Here is a 25,968-nt window from a genome sequence, read left to right as displayed (position 1 = left end):
GGTATATCCATTTGGCTAGTCGAGCACAGAGTTCATTATTTAGGTCCTCTATGCACAAGGATGCGTGCCCTGTTTGTTTTATGCAACCCCCATGTTACTGAGTTGCCCCAAATGCTGTATTTGATCTAAATTCTAGATAATTCCAGACCTCGTACTATCCTGCACTCTGACATCAGAGTGCAGGATAGTACTTTTGGTATGACGTCAGAGTGCAGGATAGTGCATTTTGGATGCAATAGTGCAATTCGCTGAATGTCATGTGATCTGATTTGGACCAATCAGATTACAGTACATTCTTGGGAGTTGTATATTGTTTGCTTGCACATTCTCTCTCTATCATGGTGCTACACTCCACTGATTTTGAATGTCGTGAACAGAAAGCAGACCATTAATTTAAAGTAGTTAATTAATTAATTCATTAATTGTTATGAATACCAAATCTGTACATTTGTATTCAGAATGTCTTACTATGAGATGTCAGTGGATGATGGTCCGATGGAGAAACAGAAGAGTTCAGGGGTGACCGTTTCAACAGGAACAGGATCATCGTCATGGTGAGTACGCTTGTAGGGCTGCAATACCCGCACAATGTAGCCAGTGTATTTTGACGTACCTATGACAGGCCATTTCCTCATACTTTTTCTTCCTGCGAAACCTTCATTCAAGTCAAGATCTAGATATCAATGAAATCCTTTGGACTTTTATGTGAGCAAAAAGTATGATTTATGCATAAATTAGCATAAAATAAAATCTCATTATTTTGGAAAATTTTACCATACAGCCTTGTAGATTACATCGCACACTACCAGCGTGCAAATTTTTGCATCGCTCACGCGATCGGCGGCCGAGATCTTAAGGGAAGGACAAGAATCAAAATACCCCGGGAGATTTAGGGTCAAAATACCTTGGCATACAAGGCTCTGTTTTCATCATTATCTTTATATTGCTTAGCATAGACCTATTGTAATTCTCAATTGGAAAAGCAGTATTAGCAAAAACTTTATACTTCGCACACAAGACCTATACATTTCCAAATGATAAACACATATATGTATTCTTTCCAAAGAATTATACATTTTCTATTTATATGTTTTTTTTTTCTAATTGTCATATAAGGTCTTTCAACATCAACAAGCTTTCTTGCCAAAGCGTAAAAGACATTCTAAAAATCAGTAAGTATTGTTTACATGTACCTAATTACCTATCATTATTTCAAAGGGTGGCAATATATGCCCAGAGCCCCGTCTTACAAAGAGTTACAATTGATCAGATCAACCACAACTATGGACGGCCAGCAACATCATCTAAAATGCAAATTTGTTTTAGATGTTTTCCAGGTATGATGTATACTCATACAGCTGTCAATGTCTTGCTAGTTCAGTGTGCTTCTCTTTGTTTACAGAGGACATTGTGCAAAGTTCCTTTAGAAAAATTATGATAAGGATGGATTTCCATATAGTTGAGGTTGGTGTGAGCATTAATAATAATAATAATATAGGATATTTATATTGCGCACATATCCACCTTGTTAAGTGCTCAAGGCGCTCCTATATTACCCGGCTAAGCTAGGCGTTCATAGCGCACACAGCTTCTTAAGGAATTACTTCCTACCGGTACCCATTTACCTCACCTGGGTTGAGTGCAGCACATTGTGGATCAGTTTCTTGCTGAAGGAAATTACGCCATGGCTGGGATTCGAACCCACGACCCTCTGTTTCATAGTCGGAAGACTAATCCACTGGGCCACAACGCTCCACTAATGCATTGATATCCTTCAGGGCCCTATAACACAATGCTTTGTGACTGATTGTGGGGCCGATTCCTACAATGTGTATGATCAAAAGTCTGCTCTATGATCGGTCACTAAACTATATATTATTTGACCCAAGAAGTAAGAATTACTTCCGATTTCATTATTCTCTTTTTTATTATTTTCCTATTTTTTCAAAATCTATTTTCGTATAACTGTTTTTTAGTTTTCAATGTTCCCCAATCGTTTTGAGAAAAATTGCCCCACAATTTGATCTTACGACAAGAACAAAGCAAGTGCCTTCCATGACTTTGTTTCAACGCAACCATATTCGATGGGAATCAACTCCCTGCAGACGTAGTAACCTGATTGTCCTACACGCTTTCAAAAACAAACAAAATTTCAATTAGTAATACCATGAGCCACTCGCCATGTAGCATTCTCTTCAAGTTAGCGTGATGTGTCAAGATCTGACATTTTGATGGCTCAGTACAGGTACAGAAGAATATAAATTTATCTCATTTATTATAATTATATTTTCATTTACATCTGCGAACATGTACTAGGAGATGATTCCGTTTCATTTGTTGATATTTTTGTTATTTTTCAGCGAATGAAGAAACAGGCAGCAATCTAGCCACAGAGGATAGCACTGTGGAGAGGATAGCAGACCGGTTTAATTCCTCTCTCTTGTTTGATGGTGCAGACCCTCGTATGGCATACACAGTCAGAGATCCGGTGACAAACAGAGTCTACCAGTCTGACATGCCGAGGGGCTTTGCAAGGAAGTAAGTGATCTTTCTTTTTTTCTTTCTTGATGCTCTTCGAGAGCTCTTGCGTAACATGCCACCAATCGAGAAGGCATTTGAAACATTTTGTAATTCAAACATTGCAATTTCTTCATTCTAGCCATCAATTATTTTTTTTAATGCATATCAGTAATTCTGCCACCACACCCCCTCTACTAATTCTATCTCTATTTCCATTCAAACTGTTACCTTCTCTTCTTACTTTGCTTTCATTTCTCCTTTTCTTTCTCTCTTTCTTCCTTCCTTCCTTTCCTTCTAAACCTGCATTAGCAAATTATGCCTTAAAATGTCATTGTTATTTGTTGAACTGTATTTTAATGTTCTAGTTTTTAATTTTCAGTGTTCTTTTTTAGCACCAGCTAATGTGAGTCTTTTAACAGAAACTTGATTTCTTTTGATAATCCCCAGGCATTAGCTGTTGTTCTTTCCTGTTTTTTAGTGTTTTTTTTTTAATTTGATATTGTACATGTATATTGTATGATGATTATTTTCAATGTAATGAATTTGACTATTGTTACGAGTATAATGTGTACCTGGAAATGAAATAAAAAAAATTAAAATAGAAATAAAATATGATTCTAAATCCACAGGCTAGCCTTAAAAAAAAACAGTAAATATTTTAGCTAAGTATTATCTGTTCAATGGCATATGGGTCATTCCATGGGGTTGGGGCAAAAATTGTGACATCGGGGTAAAACAAATAGAAGTGTAAATAAATGAAATGTTTTATTAATTCTAAGCTTCATGGGACATTTCTTCAACTTGATCCACTCCAGGCGCTTCATACCACCCTGCATATTTGGGAACACTAAGAAACAAGATTCAACAAAATACCACCATTACACGGACATCATCCTTGCTAAGACTATAACTCTCCCACTGTAAAATTAAAGGGAGTTGATCGTTATTACTCCTAATAAACATTTTGCTAACAACATTGTTAGTCACATTATTCCCTTCCCAACATGATGTTTTATGAAAGATTTTACATCAATGGATGGAACTTCAGTGTGTATACCAGTGCCAGGTTCTGTGTTCTCTTTGTCACACCAGTCATGAAACTTCAATATATGATGGCATGTAGAGTGAGGTAGTTGAGAGAAATCATGCCTCTACAGAATGGAATATACTACTACTTTTACTCGCCTAACCTTCCATTTTGTGTTACCACCTTTACATGAACATCTCATCTCTGTAACAGAGGTATAATATGGAGCATTATGGCCCGAATTCACAAAGGTGATTTTGAAAACCCACGGTTGAGTACATGGTTTATACAGATTTCCTGTATAAATTACGCTCAATTTAGCGCGTATCAGGCACGTGCACAAAAAATGTCCAATGCTGATGCACGCTTTTGTCACAGCGCGCCAAATTGACTTATGTAACCATGGTTAGATGTGCTATTTTATACACGAGTCCACTTTTTGAAGAGTGGACTCATAAATAAAATAGCGTGGATAACCATGGCAACAGACATCAATTTTGCGCACTGTGACAAAAGCATTTTTTAATATACATGGCAATAGAAGCATAATTTGCACAAAAAATCTGCATAAACCATGGACTCAACATTGGGTTTTCAAAACCACCATTGTGAATTCCGGCCTGTAAGTAAGGTCTACCAATGGTCATTTCATACCAAATTACACTTTCTTGAAACATTTCTGTCTAAACAGAGCCATGTTATGATCTCCAAATCTTTGATTACTTTAAAATGTGAATATTTGAAATGTACATACCTCTGTTCCATGGACATCATTTCCCCGAAATGGTGGTATAATAGTGCAGAACTGTCTAATAATAGGGGTTTCATTCCGATGACGTAAGGTGACGTAATCACCTCGACAAAAACTCTCACTGCATGTCCGATGTACTGTGAGAAACACACACACACGATGCGAATATGAAACCTGTGCTGTAGCAGCCAGGCTCGGCACGCTACACACTATCCCCAACCAAGCTTCTCGTGGCACTCCAAATCACATCGACAGGGAAAAACTCGTTTTGACTGTGTCTTTTCGACACTTTTCCGGGCTTTGTTACAGCTTTATTTTATTTTAAACAATGAATAAGTTAACATCGAAAATCTCTCCACATCGGTGGTAGTTAAGTTGATTTTGGATAGTTTCAAGAAAACAAAAGTAAAATCAAATTTACTACCTTATTTCTCACTGAAATATCATTAAACCATATGAAAACAAAAATCTAGCATCTCATGATTCCAAAAATATGAGTTATGTTACCTAAATTATTCATGGAGAACACGGAATCCGACTTTTGAGCGACCATGTCAAACTAAAAAAAATCACAGAAAATGAAGGGATCGCTCAGACGATCTACATTTTGCTGCAAGGGCGAGTCGATTATTTGAAGGGGTGATTTTGATTCCAGAGGGATTCTACATATATCAAACAGGATATTTATTTCATGGAAATTATTTTTTGGACATAAAACAATTTTATTATATCCTTAATATTATATAATTTTAGCTTTTTATATAATACGTATTCATTTATTCGGTATATAGCTTGTTGTTTTCTCTATTTTCACTTCTGGACCCACCTATCATAATGGTACATTCAGCCACCGAATCGTCAACAAGATCAAGATATTCCTAGAAATTGATTTGGAAATCGCTTGTTTCGAACAATTTTCTGCTTCCATAATGGAAGGCGAACCTAAAAATGTGAGTAGATATATTCATTATTTTATTCTATGTTCGATTTCCTTAAGAATATTTTCCTGCAAAACGATCTTCAGTTTGGGAATGTTTTTCATCACTCTCGTCGACTCGTTGATATGTCATTATGTGTTGTCCCACGAATGTATTTTTGTGTTGTATTTTGATGATCGTAATTTGTAGTGCTTGGAAGTTGTAGACTATCGACAAGGATATAAAGATTTTGTTTTCTTTTCATTTTATGCTCGTAATGTACAAATTTAGACTGGCCGATATTTGGTTATTCTAATTAGAGTTTATCTGACTCTGTTTCTAACTCAGACTTATAAAATAGCTGAAAAGTCTGTCTCTCTCTGAATGTCATTAAATTGATGATCTGTAAATTGTGAGATTCTGAGCGAGTGTGAGACTGACTGTGTCTGTGAATGTATCTCATTTGATTTAAACGAGTTTCCTGTAACCTTAATCTAAGGCCTAACATTTTGTCTCTTTTACTTCATCACAAATATTAAAATGGAGCTGAGCTGTTACTGTCAGAGTGCTTTTGCACCGGTGTCTTTCAAAATTAACGCAAGCATCCCCATGTCCAGCCATTCCAGCAGCAACATGCCACTACTGTGGGTGGTGGAACTGCTTTAATTTTATTGGACGCTGGTTTGAAAGCACATTAGTTCCTAAATTCATTGTAGAGTTAATGCCATACTTATATATTGAGTACATCATTTGAATTTTTCCCCTATTCAGGAAGAAAGTTTTCAGACAAGTCAACAAGGAGGTGTTCAAGGTGATTCAGGTAATGATCATATGAAGGCGAGAGCTTCTCCATCATCTGCTTGCAGTCTTGGTGAGCTTTTAAAAAAAAATTCCCCCTTCCCCAAAGTGACTTAAGTGCAGATATTCTGGGCTGCCAACTCCCTTCCTCCCCCCCCCCCCGTGTAATTTTAATTGCCGGAGTCTATACAGGGCCGCGGAACCGGGGGGGGTGGGCTGGGGGCTTCAGCCCCCCACTTTTTTCCAAAATAGTGTACAAAAACGTAAAAATGACCATATCATTGTGATTTTATGCATGGTCAGCCCCCCACTTTGAAAACCGTTCCGCGGCGCCTGTACGTGTACACAGGCCCTTTCTCTTGCTCTCCCACCTTGCATAAAGAAACTCGTGCTCTAAATTTTAAGCAAAAATTAGCAGAAAATGTGGAATTTTTTTCTTTATTTTTTTTTTATCAGTACATGAGATTTTAATTTTGATTTTCATTTTGAAGTGGGTTTTTTTTTTGCTGTCAAAAATTTTTTAAAGAATTTTAAGAACTTCCATCTCTTATCAAGTTGAATGAATCAGTTCATCAGAATACACAGCATATTTTATTTTTTGTTTTATTAATTTAAGGTACTTGATATGTGTTAGTGTTTTCTGGTTTTGAATATATATATTCATGGAACAATTGCAATTTGGTTTGACTTGCAAGGGATGAAGCTGAACTTTGTATATACTGCTAGAATACTTTACTTTATTTTTCCTTTGTTACAGAGGATACACTGTCTGGTTCATCCCTGAGTGCAAGTGAACAGACTCCGTCAACATCTGTTTTGCAAGAAGATACTTCAAATGGTGAGTTTATTTGTAAGGAGCAATTTATAAAAGCTACTTTTTTCTATTTAAAGAATTTAGTAATTTGTAAAATGTGCACGAGAATATGTTATGTAATAAAGAAATCAAAACACTTTAGATTTTTTTTTTAATTATTTTTTTAAACAAATACACACACATGCTGTTTCAAGCAATGCTGATAGCATTTCCATTTATTTTAATGTATGATAAAAGAGCAAAGTTGAATAAATGCCTTGCTCAAGGGCATAAGTTCCGTGGCCGGGGATCGAACTCCAGAATTTCATGTGCTAGTCAGGTGCCCTAGACCGCCACGGCACTTCCACAACACTTCCAAAACTTAAGATTTCTCGCTCATGATTGTTTTCCATATATTTGTAACTCACGCAGAAGAAAACAAAAACTCATAATTGTTTTTCATTCTTTCTTTTATTCCATTTCTTGTATCCAGACATTGGACCCTACGCTATTGCTGCAGGACTTAAGAAGCACCACCTTAGTGGATCACAGAATTGACCAACAGTACATCCAGTTAAGAATGGACTTGTTCTTGAAGTATATAATTATTTATCCAAAGAATGTAAAATGTCATGCACAGGGATTGTCAAAAAGGGAATAGATCTAAGAGAAATTACTTGTGATGTACAGGTCCCTATTAGTAGTATACATACAAATTAGTTGAGAAGCATAAAAGAATCAAACGTAATGTTAAGGGGGCAGTCAAAAATCAGGGACTCTGCACTGGAAGACGAAGTATTTGAATTTGTTAGGAGTAATTCACCTCGTACACCAGACACACCTAGAAAAATGAAACCAAGACAAGAGTTATCCCAGGTGAAAGCAGAGGAATAAAACGAAAATTATCAAATAAGGAAGCTGAAACTGAAGAATTAAAGACAACTGTCCAAGAACATGCAACACAGTTGAGCTATCTCCAACAAGAAGTTACAGAGCATGTTGGGAAGGAGGAAGCAACAGTTAAGTTGAAAGCAGACTTGCGTGATCTCGAGGAGAAGTATTCTGCCTTACTTGGTGTACTGGCAAAGATCAATTCAGAATTTGATCCAGCTATTCATCAGTTGAAGGAGTATAAAATGAAGTATGCAGAAAAGGAAAAGCATGTCGATGCTCTGGAAAAGAAACTAGTGAGTTGCCAGGAGAAGCTTTCACATCTAAACACAAGAAATGTAAACAAAAGAATTAAGAGGAGGGATGAACGTGTGAAGGTCCTTCACACATTCATCCCTCCTCTTAATTCTTTCTCCTTCAAGGAGCTTGAAAGTGAAAACTTTGCACTAGAACGGTTCGTAAAAGACTTGAAAGAAGAACTAAAAATAAGCCAGGAACAATTGTCCAAAGCAAAGGAAACCGCTGAACAGATGGAAATTGAATCCTCACTTAAACATGACAGCCGCCGATAAATGTATCAGAAAATGTGGTACGAAAAACATAAAAAGACAAGAAAGAGCACCCATGCTGATGATACTGACAAGGATGCTATCCAGAAACGTGTGAAATTTCTGCAACAGAGGGTTCAGGAATTGGAACAACTCCTCTCTCTGGATGAAGATGAGATAAAGTCATTTGAAAATGGCAGATACATAGATAGTATAAGGAGGACTGTAATGGAGCTGCCATCAATGAATGTCTCGATGAATAAAGTAAACAAAGTAATTAGGGCAGTCCTAAAAAATCTGACGGGTAAAACAGTCAGCCGGCTTCCATCTGCAGGGACACGTTCCAGGCTGTCTCTGGAGGCTAATCGCTTAGCTTCCATTGAAGTTGCTTTGGCAATGAATGCAAATCGACCTGAAGATGCTATTGGAAACTGCATTCATGGGGATGGCACTACTAAACACCATCGCAAGTATCAGAATTTCCAAGTGACTCTCTCTGATGGCAGCTCACGGACTATTGCAATGGTTGAGATGGCAGCAGGCGATACCGATGCTGTTGAAGCTTTTCAAGAAAAAATTTGACACTTGGCATCTACCCTTGGGGAGCTACAAGGAAGGGCAGATAGTACCATATATGAGGAGTTGATGACAACAATTAAATCAACAATGACTGACCAGGGTCCAACCATGCCACAATTTAATGAGCGACTTGATGCTATCCGACAAGACCTCTTGCCCCGTGTAGTTAAGGAATGGGGTGCCATGCCAGAAGGTGTCAAATGTTGCATCAGGGACTTTGGTAAATTCTACTGCAAGATGCATCCATTGGTGAATTTCGCAGACGAAGTTGACAAAGTCCTTAAATCATTTGAAGACATTTCTACTGCAGGGAAGCATGCACACACACTACAGAACTCCGAATCAGGTGTCACCCGACTTATCCGCATCGCGAGCAAAGCATTTCATCACCGTGGTTGTGACAAGTCTGGAGTTGAGGATGCATTTTTTGCATACCTGACAAATGCTTGTGGCTCCACAAACCACCTAGTTGACTTCATTGGCAATCGAGCTAATATTATATTTGAAGGTGCAGCATCACTGTATATACATATCCCACACATCGTAGACTTCCTGTCTATGCTGGAACACAAGAACAATCTGCTACTAGCAGTCGAGGAGGATGCCAACGAAAAAATCTTTGTAGCAGAATTGCGGGCTCTCGGTCTGTTTTACATCTCAGCCATCAAACCTCTGTGGAATATAATAAAGAGTGCCACCAACATCTTTGCCACAAATACCCCTCTTCACAAGCTACAAGTCAAACTATTGGAATGGAAAGAAGATGCATCCTCCTTCTTGACAGGGGACAGTCCCTTCCGCATTGACACATCTGACGAAGTGGCCCAGAAACTGCTTGAGCCATGCGATGCAGAATCAGAGACTCTCACAATCCAAGCTTTAGAACTGATTTCTTGTGCTGTTCTGTTGATCCTCCAGCGTCAGTGCAAAGACCAGTTACCTGGTGGGAAATACTGGGATGTGAGTCCTGAAGTGGCAGATGCCTACAAGAATGTCCCAAGTACAAACATGATAGGGGAACGCGACTTTGCATAACTAGACCTTCTCATTCGAAAGAAGCCATCAGCCTGTCTGATAACTCTTGAAACCATCATCATGTGGACAAATAATAAAACCCCTGAATGGCTTGACTCGCTTACCCATGAACAGCGAAGCCAATACATGACGGCAGCTAGACAGTGCTCGGATGATGTCTTGGCAAAATATATGGAGAGGAAGAAGGAAATCAAAGAGAAGAAATGGAAAGATCTCCAGAAAGCTCATCAGAAAAAGATCTGGAAGAAAAAAAATGAAATCAACTGCTGCTCTGGTCAATGAAGTCGTAGAGCTAGGGGGTGTTTGGACAACAGAGCAGCAAATATTGTACAAGTTGGGCACTCTTGAAAAGTCAAAGACAGATGAGCAAATACGGCGCATAATCTACACTCAACTGTGCTTCATGCAAAAGGTTCTCAAATGTCAAGGACCTAAAGAGCTCTATCAGCTGACTCACCAAGGCAAGCCCTACTCAAAACAAGAAATTACAACAAACCTTGTAAATATAGTCATCCACAATATCCTCCACACTACACCATCAACTGATCCACTGTCAGTTCTTCCTGTGCAAGAGTCCAGTACAAGCAAAAGCTTCCAAGAACAGAAGGAGAAACTGGAATAAGATTGAAGCAGAGAAGCAGAAGAGAGCGACTAGCACATCGAAGCAAAATCTTCAGAAATTCCTTGAAAGACGAGAATTGCTCATTGGCAAAAGTATAAGTGTGGGTTCATGGCATGTTACAGGTATTAGTTCCAAGAAGAGCGACAATTTGAAGACCCTTTTTACAATTGATTACGAGGATGAGGAAGAACTGAAAGAGTACAATCTTCTGAAAGATCTTAATAAGAATGAGTTGATTGTGAAAGATTAGTTTTGCAAATATATATGGAACTAAACTGGAAATTGATAGTTCTTGGGCCTGTTGCTTAAAACTTTTTACCTGAGAAAACTTGGGTTATTTTTACCAGAGTTTTTGCCCTTTGTTAAAGTCAATGGCAGAAATCAGACTAACCTTAGTTTTCAGTTTTTACCGGAGTTTTCTCAGATAAAATTTCTTATGCAACAGGCCCCAGATTGATATAATGTTGTTCATGTTTACAGTAATAAAAACAGAAATCAATTTATGATAATGAGAAACAAACTAGGCAAAAAAAGGATAACCAGATTTTAATGAAAAGTTTGAAATGGTAAATGTATATCAGTTTTGAAAGCAACACATAATAAAACAAAGATAAGTGCAACAAACAGTGGGTGTTTTAGAGGAAGCTATTGAAAACAAAAAGTCTCTGATTCAGGAAACAAAATGTGATTTTTAAAAGAATCATGCAAGTATGCAAATATCAAAATGAACCAAATAATTAAATTGTATATCCATTCACATGTTGGAGCATGGATTAAAATATAAATAAAATCAACAGAACACTGAACTCTGTTTTTGTCAGTTTGATATATGTATATATATATACTGTGTGTGTGTCCTTTTTGTGTTAGATTGGAAGATGTTTATATTATGCTTAAACTGCATTTTTTTGTAGCTTAAACTATTACAAGGGAAGCTAATGAGCGTGTGTGGGTGCCTGTGTGTGTCTGTAGATGTGGGGTGGAAGTAGGGTGTGTGTTTGTGAGAGAGTGAATGCACTTATATAATTGCAATCTATCAATTTGTGTTTTTATCTTCCAAAAACAAACAAAAACAAATTGAAAATAACTGAAAAAAAAACAATGAAATACAAAGAAAGTTCATAAAACAATAAAAAACAAAGGCATAGGACTCTGTCTTGAATACCTGGATAAATGATATAAAAGAAACAAAAACAAAGATATGAACAAGTTATTGTCATAAAAATGTTAATTATTTTATCTTGCTTAATAAATTCATTTCACTTAAACAAAGAAAAACATAAGATATTAACCAAAACAATACATAACATAAGAATACAAATTTTTCAGATAGATGGAGAACTTTCGTATCGCAACCATAATAATTGTAATCCAAAAGTATTTTGATGACTAACCTCCAGAACAGGTTATTTCTGTATTAATATTTTAATTACATAGATGATTTGCATAAATTAGCATAATGATATGACTAATTAAGAATCAACAGAAGTATTATAATCTCCAATCAATTCTGATCACATCAGTGAAATTTCATATTGTTTGCATGCTGCTACCCTGAGAAAGTGGCATTGAAAAAAAATGTATACTTCATTATTTTCAGTACAAAGAGTGCTAACAAATGGTGCCATCACTAAAACAAAGAGAATAATAAGAATGACTTTTCCATCTGTAAACAGATTATTCATCTATCACCAAGAATAGAGTATCACCTGAAACCCCTACTAATAATGATATATAAATGTTCTGATACATGAATATACAATATTGTATGTACATCTACATGTATAGGCAAGATGCGTCTAAGTGAAAACATGAATAAATAATGTATGGCAAAATGGCTTTTTTTTTCATTACACATTTTCTTTTCTCTCTATAACCTGGTATCTAGATCAGTATACATATTGTTAAACTTTAATTCTTATCAGTTGAAGTAGTTTTTAACATGGGAAACAAAATATAGTAAGTAGTTAACAGATGGCAGCAGAACACTATGATGCAGTTAGACAAAGTTTGCTTGTTAAACTGGACTCTTCAATGTGTATTTCCACCGTATCATGGACATCACGTCTTTATAATGATGGTATAAACAGCACAGAAACCACTTCCTTTATTTCGGTAAGTTAAAAAAAGACAGTTTATATATCAAATAATTTATTACACAATTAGAGCAAAACGCATCAAATAAAACATGAACTCATGTAAAGTAAAAAGGTTACTTTTCGCCACTATGTCTTTTTTTATATCTGTAGACATCTAGATTTCATGGCTTTGTCTGAGCAGTATATTAGATGTGTACAGCAATTTACTATAATTCTCTTTCACATTACTGTTTTCGACATGGAAAACAAAGGAGAGTAAGAACACAACAATAAAGTAGGCCTACTAGATGATTGATGTTTGACAAAAATAACTTTTCAATTTTTATACTGCCATTACAGGGACATCATGTCCTTGTAATGGTCATATCCAACTTGGATATTTGACATATTTCTCTATTATCAACACACCTAATGCAAGTTTACTAAACTTTATACTCAAGTGTAGAAATACAATATCTACAGGAAAGCTTCTTAAATGCATAGCAACAGGTGACAGGTTTTTTTCCAAACACAATTATAAATTGATACCTTTGACACATTACCCAAGTGGAAAAAAAATGGAGAAAAAGGTACTAGTTTAGTTCTTCCAAGCTAAGGTATTTCAAGACAAAACAAGTTGGCATGAAAGACATGGGCAGTACATGGTTGATTTGATTAGTCTATTTTGTTTTACCTCAGTTTATACATGGACATCATGTCCTAGAAAATGGTTGTGTAGAAATGAACATTAATTGAAATATAATCACGTCATCACTTGAACTTCTTTGCATTGGATAAGATATTAAGTGTCAGCATGCAAGAAAGACAATTGTAAAGTACTTAGTGGCCAAAATGAATACAAAAAAAACTTACCACCGTAATATATATCTAAGTTTTTGAAGATGCTCAATGTAGCAGTTGTAAGCAAGACATGTACTATAAAGCTATTCTAATAAATGTTCAAAAATAAAACTGCAACTTTTCCTGTGGTTGAAAAAACTCTTTGGCAAACTTCTTACTGGTAAATGCAATAAAAAGTCTTACTCTAAACCTGACTGAGAATTAACATGCAATATTTCTCTCTGCATGCAGGTTACAACTCAGTTTATGAACTTCAAGAAGACCCGTGACCCAATTACAACTGTTGCAGGTTGGGAGAGATTCTGTCAATGTCACAAATTGGATGGAGGTAGAATTGTGCCTCACCATCGGGCGAGAAGTACAGGTCACCAGATTGTCTCTTCATGTACTGAAGGCACACATTTCCACCTTCCACAAAGGCTACCTTTAGTTATTTTAGAGAAATAATATTTGGAAGTTTGACTATTTTTAAGCTATTGAAATTAAGATATAAATAAATTCATTAACAAAACTTGCTGGATTGTTTCCATGATATTTTATTTATTAAATCATTTCCATCTTTACATGTCTTGACATTAATGTAAAATTGGTCTGATATTTTTCATAAAAGGGGACTAATTACTTGGGCAATGAACAATGCATCAGATCTGTTCTTCCTTGCATGATACATACGAACCCTCACTGTAACAAAGTCTCATGCACTGCAGGTCCAGAAGACAGGTTTTCTGAAAGATAAAAGTATAATGAACATTGTATTTTTTAGCAAATAGAATTTGTCATTTCATAGTTCATAAATTCAATATTAAATTGTTTTAAACAAGGTTTTAATGACATTCACATCTGCAATATCATAATTTACCTTCTGATTCAAGGTGATAATTTTTTAACATTACTTTTCCTTGCTTTCAAATACTATGTTCTCTTTTGTAAATTTAATAACAAACCCAAAATATTGTGGAATTCAAAGCTTGTTTCAAAGGTATTATTAAGATATTGAATATTTGTTGGTGAAGAAAAATGGAAAATTACCTGTACATTTTAAAAATGGAGATTTGATATTTAATTTGTCTCATGTTACTGTCTCTACAAACTTATACATACTTAAGTGCTGCTCTGTAAGCTTGTTGATTTGTTTGATTTATATTGTATTTTTTACTTTGATCAATAAAGATTGATAGAAAAAAAAATTACCTTCTGATACAGCTTCCTCAGGAAGTTCATCTGGTGAGGTTCCTGAGGTGGTAGTACTCACTGATGCCAACTGCGATGTGTCAGCGGTTGATGAGGTCTGCATGGCACCAGGATTGTTCTTTCACCCACTGGGAGTAGAAGCCGAGTTGAGGTCCACTTGCTCACATAAACCTTGTTCAAACAATGTCCATTTGTTGTCATGTAAGGAATACAAAAGCATGACAGTGTCCTGTGGAACAACTCTAATGGACTTCCACCATTCTTCACACAGGCAATTTTCCATGAGTTTTTGACAGCTTTGACTGGGCCTGGTCTTTCATGGTTGATCTCACTCAAAGGAATGCAGAAGAATTCTCTCCTAAATGGCATGCAATGGCCATCATTGCAAGTTAGTTCCTCTTTGGCAAATATATATAGTAACAAAGTATTCTTACAGTTGCAAGTACAAACTGCCATTGAGGCTTTCTGTTTCACTACAGCACTTTCTCCATCGGAAGGCCCCTATCCGTGCCTTGCACCAAAGAAATGGTGATCTGTTGGGAGCTCTGCGTGGGCGATATCGAAGAAAGCATTGATCATGATCACTTTGAAGTGTATGTTTTGACACCATTCACACAAGCAGCCCCTCAATGTGATAAACCGCATGGGCTTAATGTGCTTTGGGCATAGCATGAAAAGACTTCTTAAATTTTAACTTCTGAATTAGCCTGCTGGAATTATTTGAACAATGATGAGACAGGCCTCTCTAACACAGCAGTTGATCGCATAGTCTTTTTGCTGACATTTTTCTTGTTGGGTAACTGGGTTGCCTCATCTTCATAAAATGATCTAACCATGACCTTCACCTCATTGGGTATGCTGAATGGATTACTGTACTTCTCTTGTTTCTCCAAGTTTGCCAACAGCTTGGGTGTAACACTGAATGTATTTTTGCAAGATGCTGCTTATTAAGCATTTTCAGACTGCAGTGATGAAGCCAACCCACATCGTATAAGTCTCATTTTTGTCACGTTTCTTACAATCATCCTTCAATTCCAGAGCCACATTTGCTATGATAATGCTATGTCTCTGTCTTGCTAAGCTTGATGCCTTTATCTTGAAAGGCTTTCCATCTTTACGAGGTGGAGTGAATGACAAGATCACATATGGTGTTAGCGAAGATGGTGGCATTTGGTGACAGTTTTTAGCGAGTCCGAGAGAGATATTTCGCTTGGCTTCGTGAGAGCGATGAGGTGTGTCATTTTTTTTTTTGCATTTGCTGACATTCTTCCTCTTGCAGTGTTTTCTCAGCATCTGCAGCCTGTTGCCTTCTTTTTTCAAGTCTTCCTCCTCTTATCTCTGTTCTTTTTCTTTATTTTTGTGCTTTCTCTGTTCTTCAAGCAACTTCTTTCTGCTAAATTCTTGCAGTTCTTCTTTGTCTTTGATTCTTTTTGTCCTTTGCTTCATATTGTACTCTTTCCTCTTCTCTGCGGACCATGTCTCCCTTTGTTTTCTTTTTTCCATTCTCCACTTTTCTTGCTGCCTTTTCTCTTTTGCTTTCTGACTCTTTGATTTTGGTTGGTTGTTTTTTTTTACCATGGCACGTTCCGCTCTCTGCCTCTCCCTGAACCGCCTCACTCGTTCTCGTGTTAGCTCCCTTTCCCTTTCTAGCTTCTCCCCTTCCAAAGTGGCATCTCGATGACGTTTGTATATCTGCTCATGCTTCCTCAACTCTGCATATTTCTCTGGCTTGCGTTCTCTCATGTGAGTTCTCCAATGCACTTTTTTCTCCTTTGAGCGAGCTGTGGCAGTCGAATTAGAAGCCTCATCATTTGTACTCCCTCTTGACTGCAACTTTATCCGAAGAGGTGGAAGAGGTCCCATGCTTATCTGAATTATAAAAATTGAAAAATCAATCCTTAAAATCTATATATATTGCAATAAAAATTGACACTGAAAATAATCACACATGATTTTTCTTTCTGATAAAAAACACCCCCCCCCCCTATCTTAACAAATAAATAAATCAAAATCCAATTTAAACACACAAAATGGAGAAAAAATGAGAAAATATAAAGAAAAATCAGTGCTGAAAAGTTTATCAACATTCAACACCATAGGAAAATTTTTGGGAAGGTAACCAGAACTACAGCTGAGAATTACCGTTAATTGAAATATGGCCATGCATCATCATCATGCACAAAGCACACCTACTATGTGTGTTGTGGGGGGGCCTTCCCTCCAAGATCAGCTGACAAGCAAAAAAAAAGAAATTGCCCCCTGGGGTGCTGCCACTGGTTCTAAATTCTAAGTTTTTATTGCAAATTCAAATTTGCTTTCTGACTCTTTGATTTTTTTTTTTACCGTGGCATGTTCCGCTCTCTGCCTGTCCCTGAACCGCCTCACTCGTTCTCGTGTTAGCTCCCTTTCCAGCTTCTCCCCTTTCAAAGTGGCATCTCGATGACGTTTGTATTTCTGCTCATGCTTCCTCAACTCTGCATATTTCTCTGGCTTGCGTTCTCTCATACGAGTTCTCCAATGCACTTTTTTCTCCGTTGAGCGAGCTGTGGCAGTCGAGCTAGAAGCCTCATCATTAGTACTCCCTCTTGACCACAACTTTATCCGAAGAGGTGGAATGGGTCCCATGCTTATCTGAATTATGAAAATTGAAAAGTAAATTATTATGAAACAAACTTGACTGTGTTACGTTTCTTTTGTTCACTTGTATACATGTTTTTAAAAATTCTGGATATATTGCAATAAAAATTGGCATTGAAAATAACACACATGCTTTTGCATTCTAATAAAACAAACACCTACCCCCTATCCCAACAATACATATAAAAACTTAAAAAATGAGAGAGAAAAATAATCATGATAATGGAGCTTGGATTCCAACCTCTCACTGCTATCAAGGAATCTCCAGTCTGTCGCCGTACTCACTGAGCTTAGCGGGATTTGTTGAAAGCCATTGGTTTCATAACGGTTTCCAACCGATATTATGACTAGTGTACTCTCCAAGAGTATTGGGTATTTATTCTGACTAAATAAACCGATGCCATTGGGAATTACACACACTCAAGATTTTGACAGAATAAAGCCATATTTTGGTATGTATCCAACTTCCAACTTTTCCTTCCTAAATCTCTTAGATATATAATTCTTGATTAGCCTTCTCCATATTTTTTTTTAAATTTTAGTGGAGCTGGAGGGGACATATGAAAGTCTTGCCACCACTCGTTCTAAATTCTCAGTTTTTATTGCAAATTCAAATTTGTTAACAAGCAAAAAAAGGGGGGCAATTGCCCGCCTCCCGGGCCGTACGTAGTGACACTGGTTCTAAAATGCTAGGCTAGCCAAGGGTAGCAGGGCCTAGTAGTAGAGCAGTTTATGAGTCCTCTCAGTTCAGTCCATATCAAATTAACATATTTTTGGTGTAAAAAATGAACTAAATTACAATTAAAACATGTTAGCTAACATTCAAAACATGCCTGCACCGAATTCCAGTTATAAAAACATTTTCTTTGGGGCCGCTTAGCAAATCTGGAATGGAATAAACGGCGATGTCTTGATTACATTTTTGAATCCCCACATTTTTCTTTAATTACACGAGAAGATGTATGTGGGGCTGTAGTAAAAGATTCTGAAATGTTAGCGATATTTTTTTTTTTACATAAAAACACTTTCTGCATGACAATGGTGCTGCATTTGAAGATAAGTTTCAACTGATTTCATAATTGAATCTCCTTACTTACGTCGCTTTGAAAAGGGAAACTTCTTAGAAATCAAATCCACCGTTACACTAATTTGCTGGAATGGATGATCGGCCGTCAGAAGAGTCGAATGTGATATGCACGTGGCGGCCGGCCGTGGCGCTGCTGCTTACATGCGCCGTACGTCTGAGCTAATACAGCGATGTTCTTGATCTTGTCGATGTCCGGTCTCTCCCTGCCCGCGCCCCCCGGCCCCTTCTATCTCACGTACGCGATGATATGAAATTTGATCCACCGTTACAAAATTGGCCCGGACATCGCCCAAAACATCGGCGACCCTCGATTAAGTTACATGACATTATCATATGTTTTCAAAGCTAATCTTTTGATGAAAAGGTGCATACTTCCTGCCCGTTATTTCTGACACATTCCGGTAACTATGGAAAGAATGATTTCTGACTTTTAGTTACCACTTTTTCAGAAAAAAAAAACATAGACATGGCACGTAGCGGTGGTGTGCTGAGGTTGAAGTCTCTATTCATTTCCTATCCCATTACTGTATTATTGCCTAGCTCGCCTGCATAGCAGAGCGAGACTAGCCTAGGCGCCGCTTTTCCGACGGCGGCGGCAGCGTCGTCAACATTGACCATGCAAGATAGAAAGTATATGGATCGACCTAGTTCATGAAACTTGATGGTATTCAAGTATAAGGATGGGGGGTCGGGTGTCCGGACACTTTATGTTTTGAAGCCTTCTTTTTTTGTCGTGCTGCATTATTGATATTATTTTCTTTTTCTTCTGTTTCTATATCCTACTACAAGTATATGGATTATTTATAGACTGTTTTTTTTCTTTTCTTGGATTTATATATGTAATGTAAATGATGTATAATTTTAGACTTATATATATATATAACCTCTGTAGGCCTAAACTCCTCTTCAACTCTTGATTCTGAGTGTCTAACTAAAAAAATCCTCATAGCGATATTTAAGTATTAATGCTAGATCTGTTATTTATTCATTTATACTTACTACAGACAACTGGTTTAGTACCCCCCCCCCCGCCCCTGTTTTGTCGTGTGTACTTACCTTCCTCTACCCTACTCTAGTTAGTTGTTCTTTTTTATGTTACTACTGTATATATATGTATATGTACTTTTTTTTCTTGCTTATCTGCTTTTTTTTCCAATGCAGACTTTTAATTATACAGTGCGTCCCAGAAAAAACGAAACCGAGATTTAGCGATCATTTATCATTACTTAATCATAAATAAAATAGACAAATGACCCACCAATTTAAAGCTTAGAATCTCCTCTTTCATCTGATATTACTTAGATTAATTTTCATTCACGCATGAGTGAGCAAATGCAATTTGAAGAAAGGATATCAAAAACTCACTTGGCGGGGGGTATCTGGGTTTCAAAAAGAAAACCACATTTTTGAAAAGTTCAATATCTCCTCTTTAATTTGATACCAAAATTACAGAAAATGGTCACGAAATAACAAAGTTCTGGTCATTTGAAATAAGGCTTGAATTTCAATAATTTCATAAAATGAAGAAGTTCTCCAGGCTGGCTTTCAAACTCTCTCGACACTCTGTTTTGTTGACGATCAGCCATGCATTAAATCTTTTGTTCACGATGCGAAAGCTTTTGTAGGAAACCGGTGAAAACACGTTTATCTCATGAAATTATGGAAATACAAGCCTTATTTCAAATGACCAGAACTTTTTTATTTCTTGACCATTTTCTGTAATTTTGGTACCAATTTAAAGAGCAGATATTGAACTTTTCAGAAATGTGGTTTTCTTTTTGAAACCCGGATACCCCCCGCCAAATGAGTTTTTGGTATCCTTTTTTCAAATTGTTTTTGCTCACTCATGCGTGAATAAGAAATAACTTAAGTAATATCAGATGAAAGAGGAGATTCTAAGCTTTAAATTGGTAGGTCATTTGTCTATTATATTTATGATTAAGTTATGATAAATGATCGCTAAATCTCGGTTTCGTTTATTCTGGGACGCACTGTATTGTATCATACATATTTTGTTGTTGTATCAAAGGTGATCTGTGCTTAACAAGCGTTGCTTCTATACAGACCACCTCTTTCCCATATTTTCGATATCTTTTTAGCTCATTGTCCATAAGCTTTTATTCCTCTTGTGTTTTTTCTTTTAACCTTATTGATATCGTACATGTATGCATTGTATTTTGGTTGTGGAAAGAAATAAATGAACTTGAACTTGAACTTTGTCTTTGGATTACACTAAAAATATGAATACATGTTGCAATTATCTTCTATTTTGTTCTCTATAATATTTTCTAACATTTTGTACTAAAAATTGATGAAACTTTGCTTGTATTTTTTTTCGTAATGACTTTCTCGCATTGATCGTCCGGACACACAATGACTGGGTATACTGAACATCGTGAGTTTCAGGTCATATATGAACAAGGTCAAAGGTCATAGGGTCAATGAACTTAGACCATGTCGGGGGATAGCAAGGTAAAGTTTTTGAAATGTCATACTATAAAGTATATGGACCTAACGTTAGTTCATGCCTGAATATAAGGGTAATGGATCTCTGAAGATCCTGCCTGGGTTTCATGTCACAGACCAAGGTCAAAGGTCACTTAGGGCCAGTGAAAGTTGACCATGTTTGAGGTATTTGTGAAATTGTCATAACTTTAAAAGTTTCTAGCTAGTTTGTGAAACTTATACATAAGACATGAAAGAGCAACCATGTATCCCTGCAATTTCTGGTGCAAGTATGTCACATGACCAAGGTCAAAGGTCATTTAGGGTCAACAAACTTTGGCCATGATGGGGGTACTTGTGGAATTGTCAAAACTTTGAAATTTATGGGATCTAGTTCATGAAACTTGGACATATAAGAGCAATCAAGTATCTCTGAACAAGTATCTTGTGCGAGTTTCAGGTCACATGTCTAAGGTCAAAGGTCATTTAGGGTCAATGAACTTTGGTTATGTTGTGGGTATTTGTAGAATTGTCATAACTTTAAAAGTTTATGGATCTAGTTCATGAAACTTGGACATGAGAGTGACCATGTATCCATGAATATCCTGTGTGTGTTTCAGGAACATATGACCAAGATCAAAGGTCGTTTAGGTCAATGAACTCTGGCCGTGTTGGGGGTATTTGTTGAATTGGCATCGTAACTCGGAAAGTTTATGGATCAAGTTCATATAAAGCATAGACATGAGGGTATTAATCAAGTATAACTGATTGTTTTGCACACATCTAGGTCACATGATCATGGGCAAAGGTCATTTTCGGTCAATGGAAATATCATTTTATTATCATATGAATGTTTTCTTTTGTGAATAATTATATAGCTGTTTTCAAAATCAGCACTGTTGCTGTATTGAATAGCATAATGCAGGCGAGACTGCCAGAGGTGTTCCTCTTTTGAATAAACAAATGTTGCTTTATCAATCACGGCCATTTAATTGTTATTAACTAAGTTTATCTTTTAAATAGACATTTTCAACTGAAAATTATCATTTTAGATTACACACTAAATTGGTACATACCCCAAAAAAGATAGAATCTGGACTTCAACATTTAGTCACACCATCACTAATACTTGAGGTTCAATATTTTTATTTCTGCATCAAGCAATGACATACACAACTGTCTTCTAGCAAGACCACATTGGAACATCAAAACACCAAACATTTTCAGGATAAGCTAACAATTCATTGGGAACACAAAAAAGTGGTGTTGCCCCAACCCTGTATATACGAACAGCGGTCAATGAATTTTCCAGTACTCTTTCTTTTTTTAATGCTTAGTTTGAAAATACAAAGGTGCCCCAAGGCACAATACTGCAATATAACTGTAGTGTTGCGTTAAGCAAACTCATACCTTTAACATGTATGCCATACCACAAATGTTTCGTGTTTCATTTAAGAACAAATTATGTGCTTATACAATCCTTATGTTATGTGATCATTGGCTCAATACATCTTCTAATTTTTTTAATAAACGATTTAGGAAAAAATAGCCTACACACTGACATACATTATCAATGTTTCCCTAATTGACTGGTACCTTGAGGTCTTACAAATCGTCACAATGCGATTTTGGAACAAATCGTACTTTGCGTATTTTCTGAAAATGTGAATGAAGAGTATATTTTATTTGAGGTTCATATTAATGATGAGAGTAGTAATATAACAATTTTGAAAGATTGCAAGACTCATTGTGGAGTAATTGGTTTTGATTTGTATATGCCATGACTTCATTACAGCTAGATGATCAATTTGCTTTTGTTCTTATAAGAATGGTAACAGTCACAGACTTTAACATATTCGTATGATGATTTAAAACTCTCTACAGTAAAATGTTCCATGTCTCAATATTCACATTCAGCTTTCATTTTATTCCAAAATTGGGTCGCAGACCAATCGTAAGATGTGCAGTAGCATGAATTTTCATGCATTAATATCAAATTTTCAGTTTAATTCCTGTCCTCCTGTGTTATTTTTTATTTCAGGATTGTCATGAGGTCTCGATGCTGGGATGCCTCTTTGGTCATTGACGCCGGATCTTCTTTCATCTTCAACGACGGTGCAATCGCGACGATGGAAATCAACGAGAAAGATGCTCTAAATACCATTGAGTTGGTTGATTGATGACAGAGAACTACCCGAAGAAGTACCTGAAGATCCTGCCTATAGAATTGTATTGAAGTAAATGCTGATCTGGACAATCAAAGACAGTGATGATGGGCTTAAAGATCCGAGAGTTAACTTCCATGGGGAAGCTGACGCCATCATGGTGTTCACCCAGTAGTAGGTGTTGTCATTCTACAATAATGGAATCGAGTTTCAGTCGGGGCAAAAGGCATTAGCATTATCCCTCCTGAAAATATACTTATGAACAGAGATGTATACTTCACAATTCAATGTTTATAGAGGGAAATGGACAAGTTCAGTCAAACCTGCTTCAGTGCCTACATGTATAGAAGAACCACCTGTCTATAAGTAACACAGGTTTGGTTTTACTTGAATCATTATTATAGGAACCTATTAATAAAGATCACTTGCTTTTAGAGACATATTTTCTTGTCTCCGTCATGCAGTCTTTGTGAACAGGTTCAACATATATCTTATTTTTAAGATTTGCTTTTCTTCCAGCAGTGGCCTTATATGAACTACCAAACATCACTATCAATATCAGGTATCTGAGCCATATGACTCAATGCGACACGTTATATGATCAAATTGATCATTACTGGAGTCAGTATAACTGCCCATCCATTTAAACAATGCACTACAAAGTGGATGTATGATGCCATATGTATGGTAGTACAAGGGGATTTTGTTGTTGCTGTATGTATTTACTGGGATACATTGATACAATGGGGCCCCCATCTTAAAAAGGAATGTGTTGATCCAATTAATCCCAATTCTGGAAAGCCAACCATGCCATAATTCTTTTTCTCCAAGCATATGGTGGGCTGATAAAACCTTGTATCTTGTATCTCAAAGAGCTCAGAATAAGCTAGACTTAGAGATATAATATAGGTATCAACCTTCTTTTGCCTCAAAAGAATTTCTCTCCAGGAGTCAGGGAGGTATTTCACAAAGATTTAAGTACTGTGTGACTCCAGTTGCACTTCAATGACGACGCCTACATGATATGCAACACGCAATCTTATTGATCAGTTGTGTGTGTCCTCTTAGCATGATCTGACCAATGTGGTCATGTCTTTTATACCGCACGCAACTGCATTTAAGTGCAACTCTAAATCATACATAAATCTTTGTGAAACACCCCACCCCTAATAATATTTTGACAATTAAACTTTAGGTGAAAGACTCTCACTAAATAATTGTTTGCTGCAAGTACTTTCTTTTCCTTTAAAGATTGTGGTATGGCTGGTTTTCCATAGTTAGTAATGATTGGATCACTCGTATTTCTTTTTAAGCCAGGGTCCGTGTGTCATCATTTGTATGATTTCCATACAGTTGGTTTATTTGTATGATTTCCATATAGTGGGTTAATTTGTATGATGTCCATACAGTGGGTTTATGCTTATGCCAAAGTTAAGACTATAATTTCATATCTTATTCTTACATGTACATTTGTGCTTTATTAAGTGTCTTTTTTCTTCATATTTTTAGTTACTGTTTAATATTGGCTGCCATTCTTTGCTGCAGATTCCAATCAAATGGGATGACAGTTAGAGCAAGGTGACAGCTCATATTTTCTGTTTACTTTGCTCCTTCTTTTCTACAAAAGTACTTATGGGAAAATAAAAAGCCGTTTTTCTTTTTTTAAGGAAATAATTGAAACATTTATTTGTTTTAACTGTTATTTCACGTGAATATCTTTAAAAAAAAGATTTACTGTATTAGGAGCACCTCTATTTGGGGTCAGCTTTTGAAGAGTACACATTCAGGATAGAAGGGTTGATACAAGCTTGATATTTTATGAAAATTCTGGGAAATAAAAAAATTACCCTGTGCAGAATCAAAAAAGTCAGTGAATGTAATGACATCTGTTGATATCCAAAGATGCAAACTGTTCCTTATGTGCAGTATTGTATACTCAATCATTATTTCAATAAAATACTACAGGCTTTACGATATTAATATTTTGCCTCAGATGGTATAAAATATTATACAGGTATTTCCTTGAACCATATTATATACACAGTTCTGCTGCAGAATAGTTAACATTAGTGTCTTTCCACTCAAATAAATTTTTCATGTCTCATGATGCTGCTATTCTTTTATCAAGGCTTGCATCCTTTAATATCTTGTAGGAAATCTATGGAAAACAATTTTTTATGATAACTCTCACAGATATTCATGCTTGGACCAGCCATTTGTGTATGGCACTCTGTTTAATTTGGAAGTATTGTGAATCAACAAGTCATCGTTACTGGCCCCTGTTTTCACAAAGTGACTGACAGATAAGCCCATTACTATAAAATGAAGGTTCAATTAATGGCTTCCAATGTAGTTGTGAATGTGTAATAATGGCAATGGAGCACACCATTAAAGGATATATACAAGCACGAGGTGCCTTCACCAAGTGTTATCACATTATGAATACCCGAGATGCCTGCATCGCCACTTACGTCACAAATTTAAACCTGTGCATTATCTGTTATTTGCAAAACGGGTTGGCAGTATGAATTGTATAAGAATCTTTGTGAAAAATCCCTTGCACAGGTGAAGAGGCAACATCTTACTATTTTTACATCACTATCATAGCCAGTATGTTGCAAGCCTGAGTAAGAGATCTTATTCTCTTTGAAAGAATATTTAAGGGGAAGTTCACCCTGAAGAAAACTTTGTTGTAAAAATAGCAGAAAAAATAGTAAAAAATATTGATGAAGGTTTGAGGAAAATCCGTTAAAGAGTAAGAAAGTTATTAGAGTTCAAAGTTTTGGATTTGTGACGTCATAAACGAGCAGCTGCCCCATGTGTTATGTAATATAAAATGCAGGAATTTCAAATTTTATATAGTTCCTGATGACTTAATTTTGTTTTCTATTCATTATCGGGTGTGAAATGGTTTGTCTATTGATACACAAAAGGTACAGTGAAAACCATTTTCAATTTTCTGAGAAAATGACATTTCATTGATTTTTTACCATTCGCTATGTAGGAATGCTGCTCGCATATGA

The 25,968-nt window shown here is 36.4% G+C and overlaps 2 protein-coding genes and 1 long non-coding RNA gene across 5 annotated transcripts in view; 1 reads left to right on the top strand and 2 right to left on the bottom strand.

Annotated features, from left to right (window-relative positions):
- LOC121423570 (NAD kinase 2, mitochondrial-like) overlaps window positions 1-23,800 on the top strand; it is a 29,655-nt gene extending 5,855 nt beyond the window's left edge. Inside the window, exons 5-11 of one of the 2 annotated variants that reach the window (XM_041618931.1) lie at window positions 459-554; window positions 1,117-1,172; window positions 2,361-2,538; window positions 5,146-5,248; window positions 5,987-6,086; window positions 6,771-6,851; window positions 7,300-7,751. In XM_041618931.1, the coding sequence (XP_041474865.1) occupies window positions 459-554; window positions 1,117-1,172; window positions 2,361-2,538; window positions 5,146-5,248; window positions 5,987-6,086; window positions 6,771-6,851; window positions 7,300-7,364 (679 nt within the window). In that variant the 3' untranslated portion in view covers window positions 7,365-7,751. Of the gene's footprint in view, window positions 1-458; window positions 555-1,116; window positions 1,173-2,360; window positions 2,539-5,145; window positions 5,249-5,986; window positions 6,087-6,770; window positions 6,852-7,299; window positions 7,752-22,821 lie in introns of those variants that run through there. The other variant, XM_041618932.1, reaches the window with a different exon arrangement.
- Window positions 13,459-14,739, bottom strand: LOC121423573. Its single transcript, XR_005971296.1, has 2 exons — window positions 14,612-14,739; window positions 13,459-14,145 (listed from the first exon to the last, which is right to left on the bottom strand). It is a non-coding gene; the product is annotated as an uncharacterized LOC121423573 (long non-coding RNA).
- LOC121423572 (trichohyalin-like) lies at window positions 15,413-18,470 on the bottom strand. 2 transcript variants are annotated; one of them, XM_041618934.1, is made up of 3 exons: window positions 18,342-18,470; window positions 16,955-17,242; window positions 15,413-16,480 (listed from the first exon to the last, which is right to left on the bottom strand). In XM_041618934.1, the coding sequence occupies exons 2-3, from the start codon at window positions 17,234-17,236 to the stop codon at window positions 15,944-15,946; spliced, it is 819 nt and encodes a 272-aa protein (XP_041474868.1). In that variant the 5' UTR covers window positions 17,237-17,242; window positions 18,342-18,470; the 3' UTR covers window positions 15,413-15,943. The 2 variants fall into 2 exon arrangements, with proteins under 2 accessions (XP_041474868.1, XP_041474867.1); XM_041618933.1 differs by having other exon boundaries at window positions 18,346-18,470.
- Window positions 23,801-25,968: the final 2,168 nt, after the last annotated feature.

The sequence above is a fragment of the Lytechinus variegatus genome, chromosome 11 (assembly GCF_018143015.1).
Source record: "Lytechinus variegatus isolate NC3 chromosome 11, Lvar_3.0, whole genome shotgun sequence".
Lineage (NCBI taxonomy): Eukaryota > Metazoa > Echinodermata > Echinoidea > Temnopleuroida > Toxopneustidae > Lytechinus > Lytechinus variegatus.
Note: the sequence above shows the minus strand (reverse complement) of the source record. Positions and strands in the feature narration are given on the sequence as shown.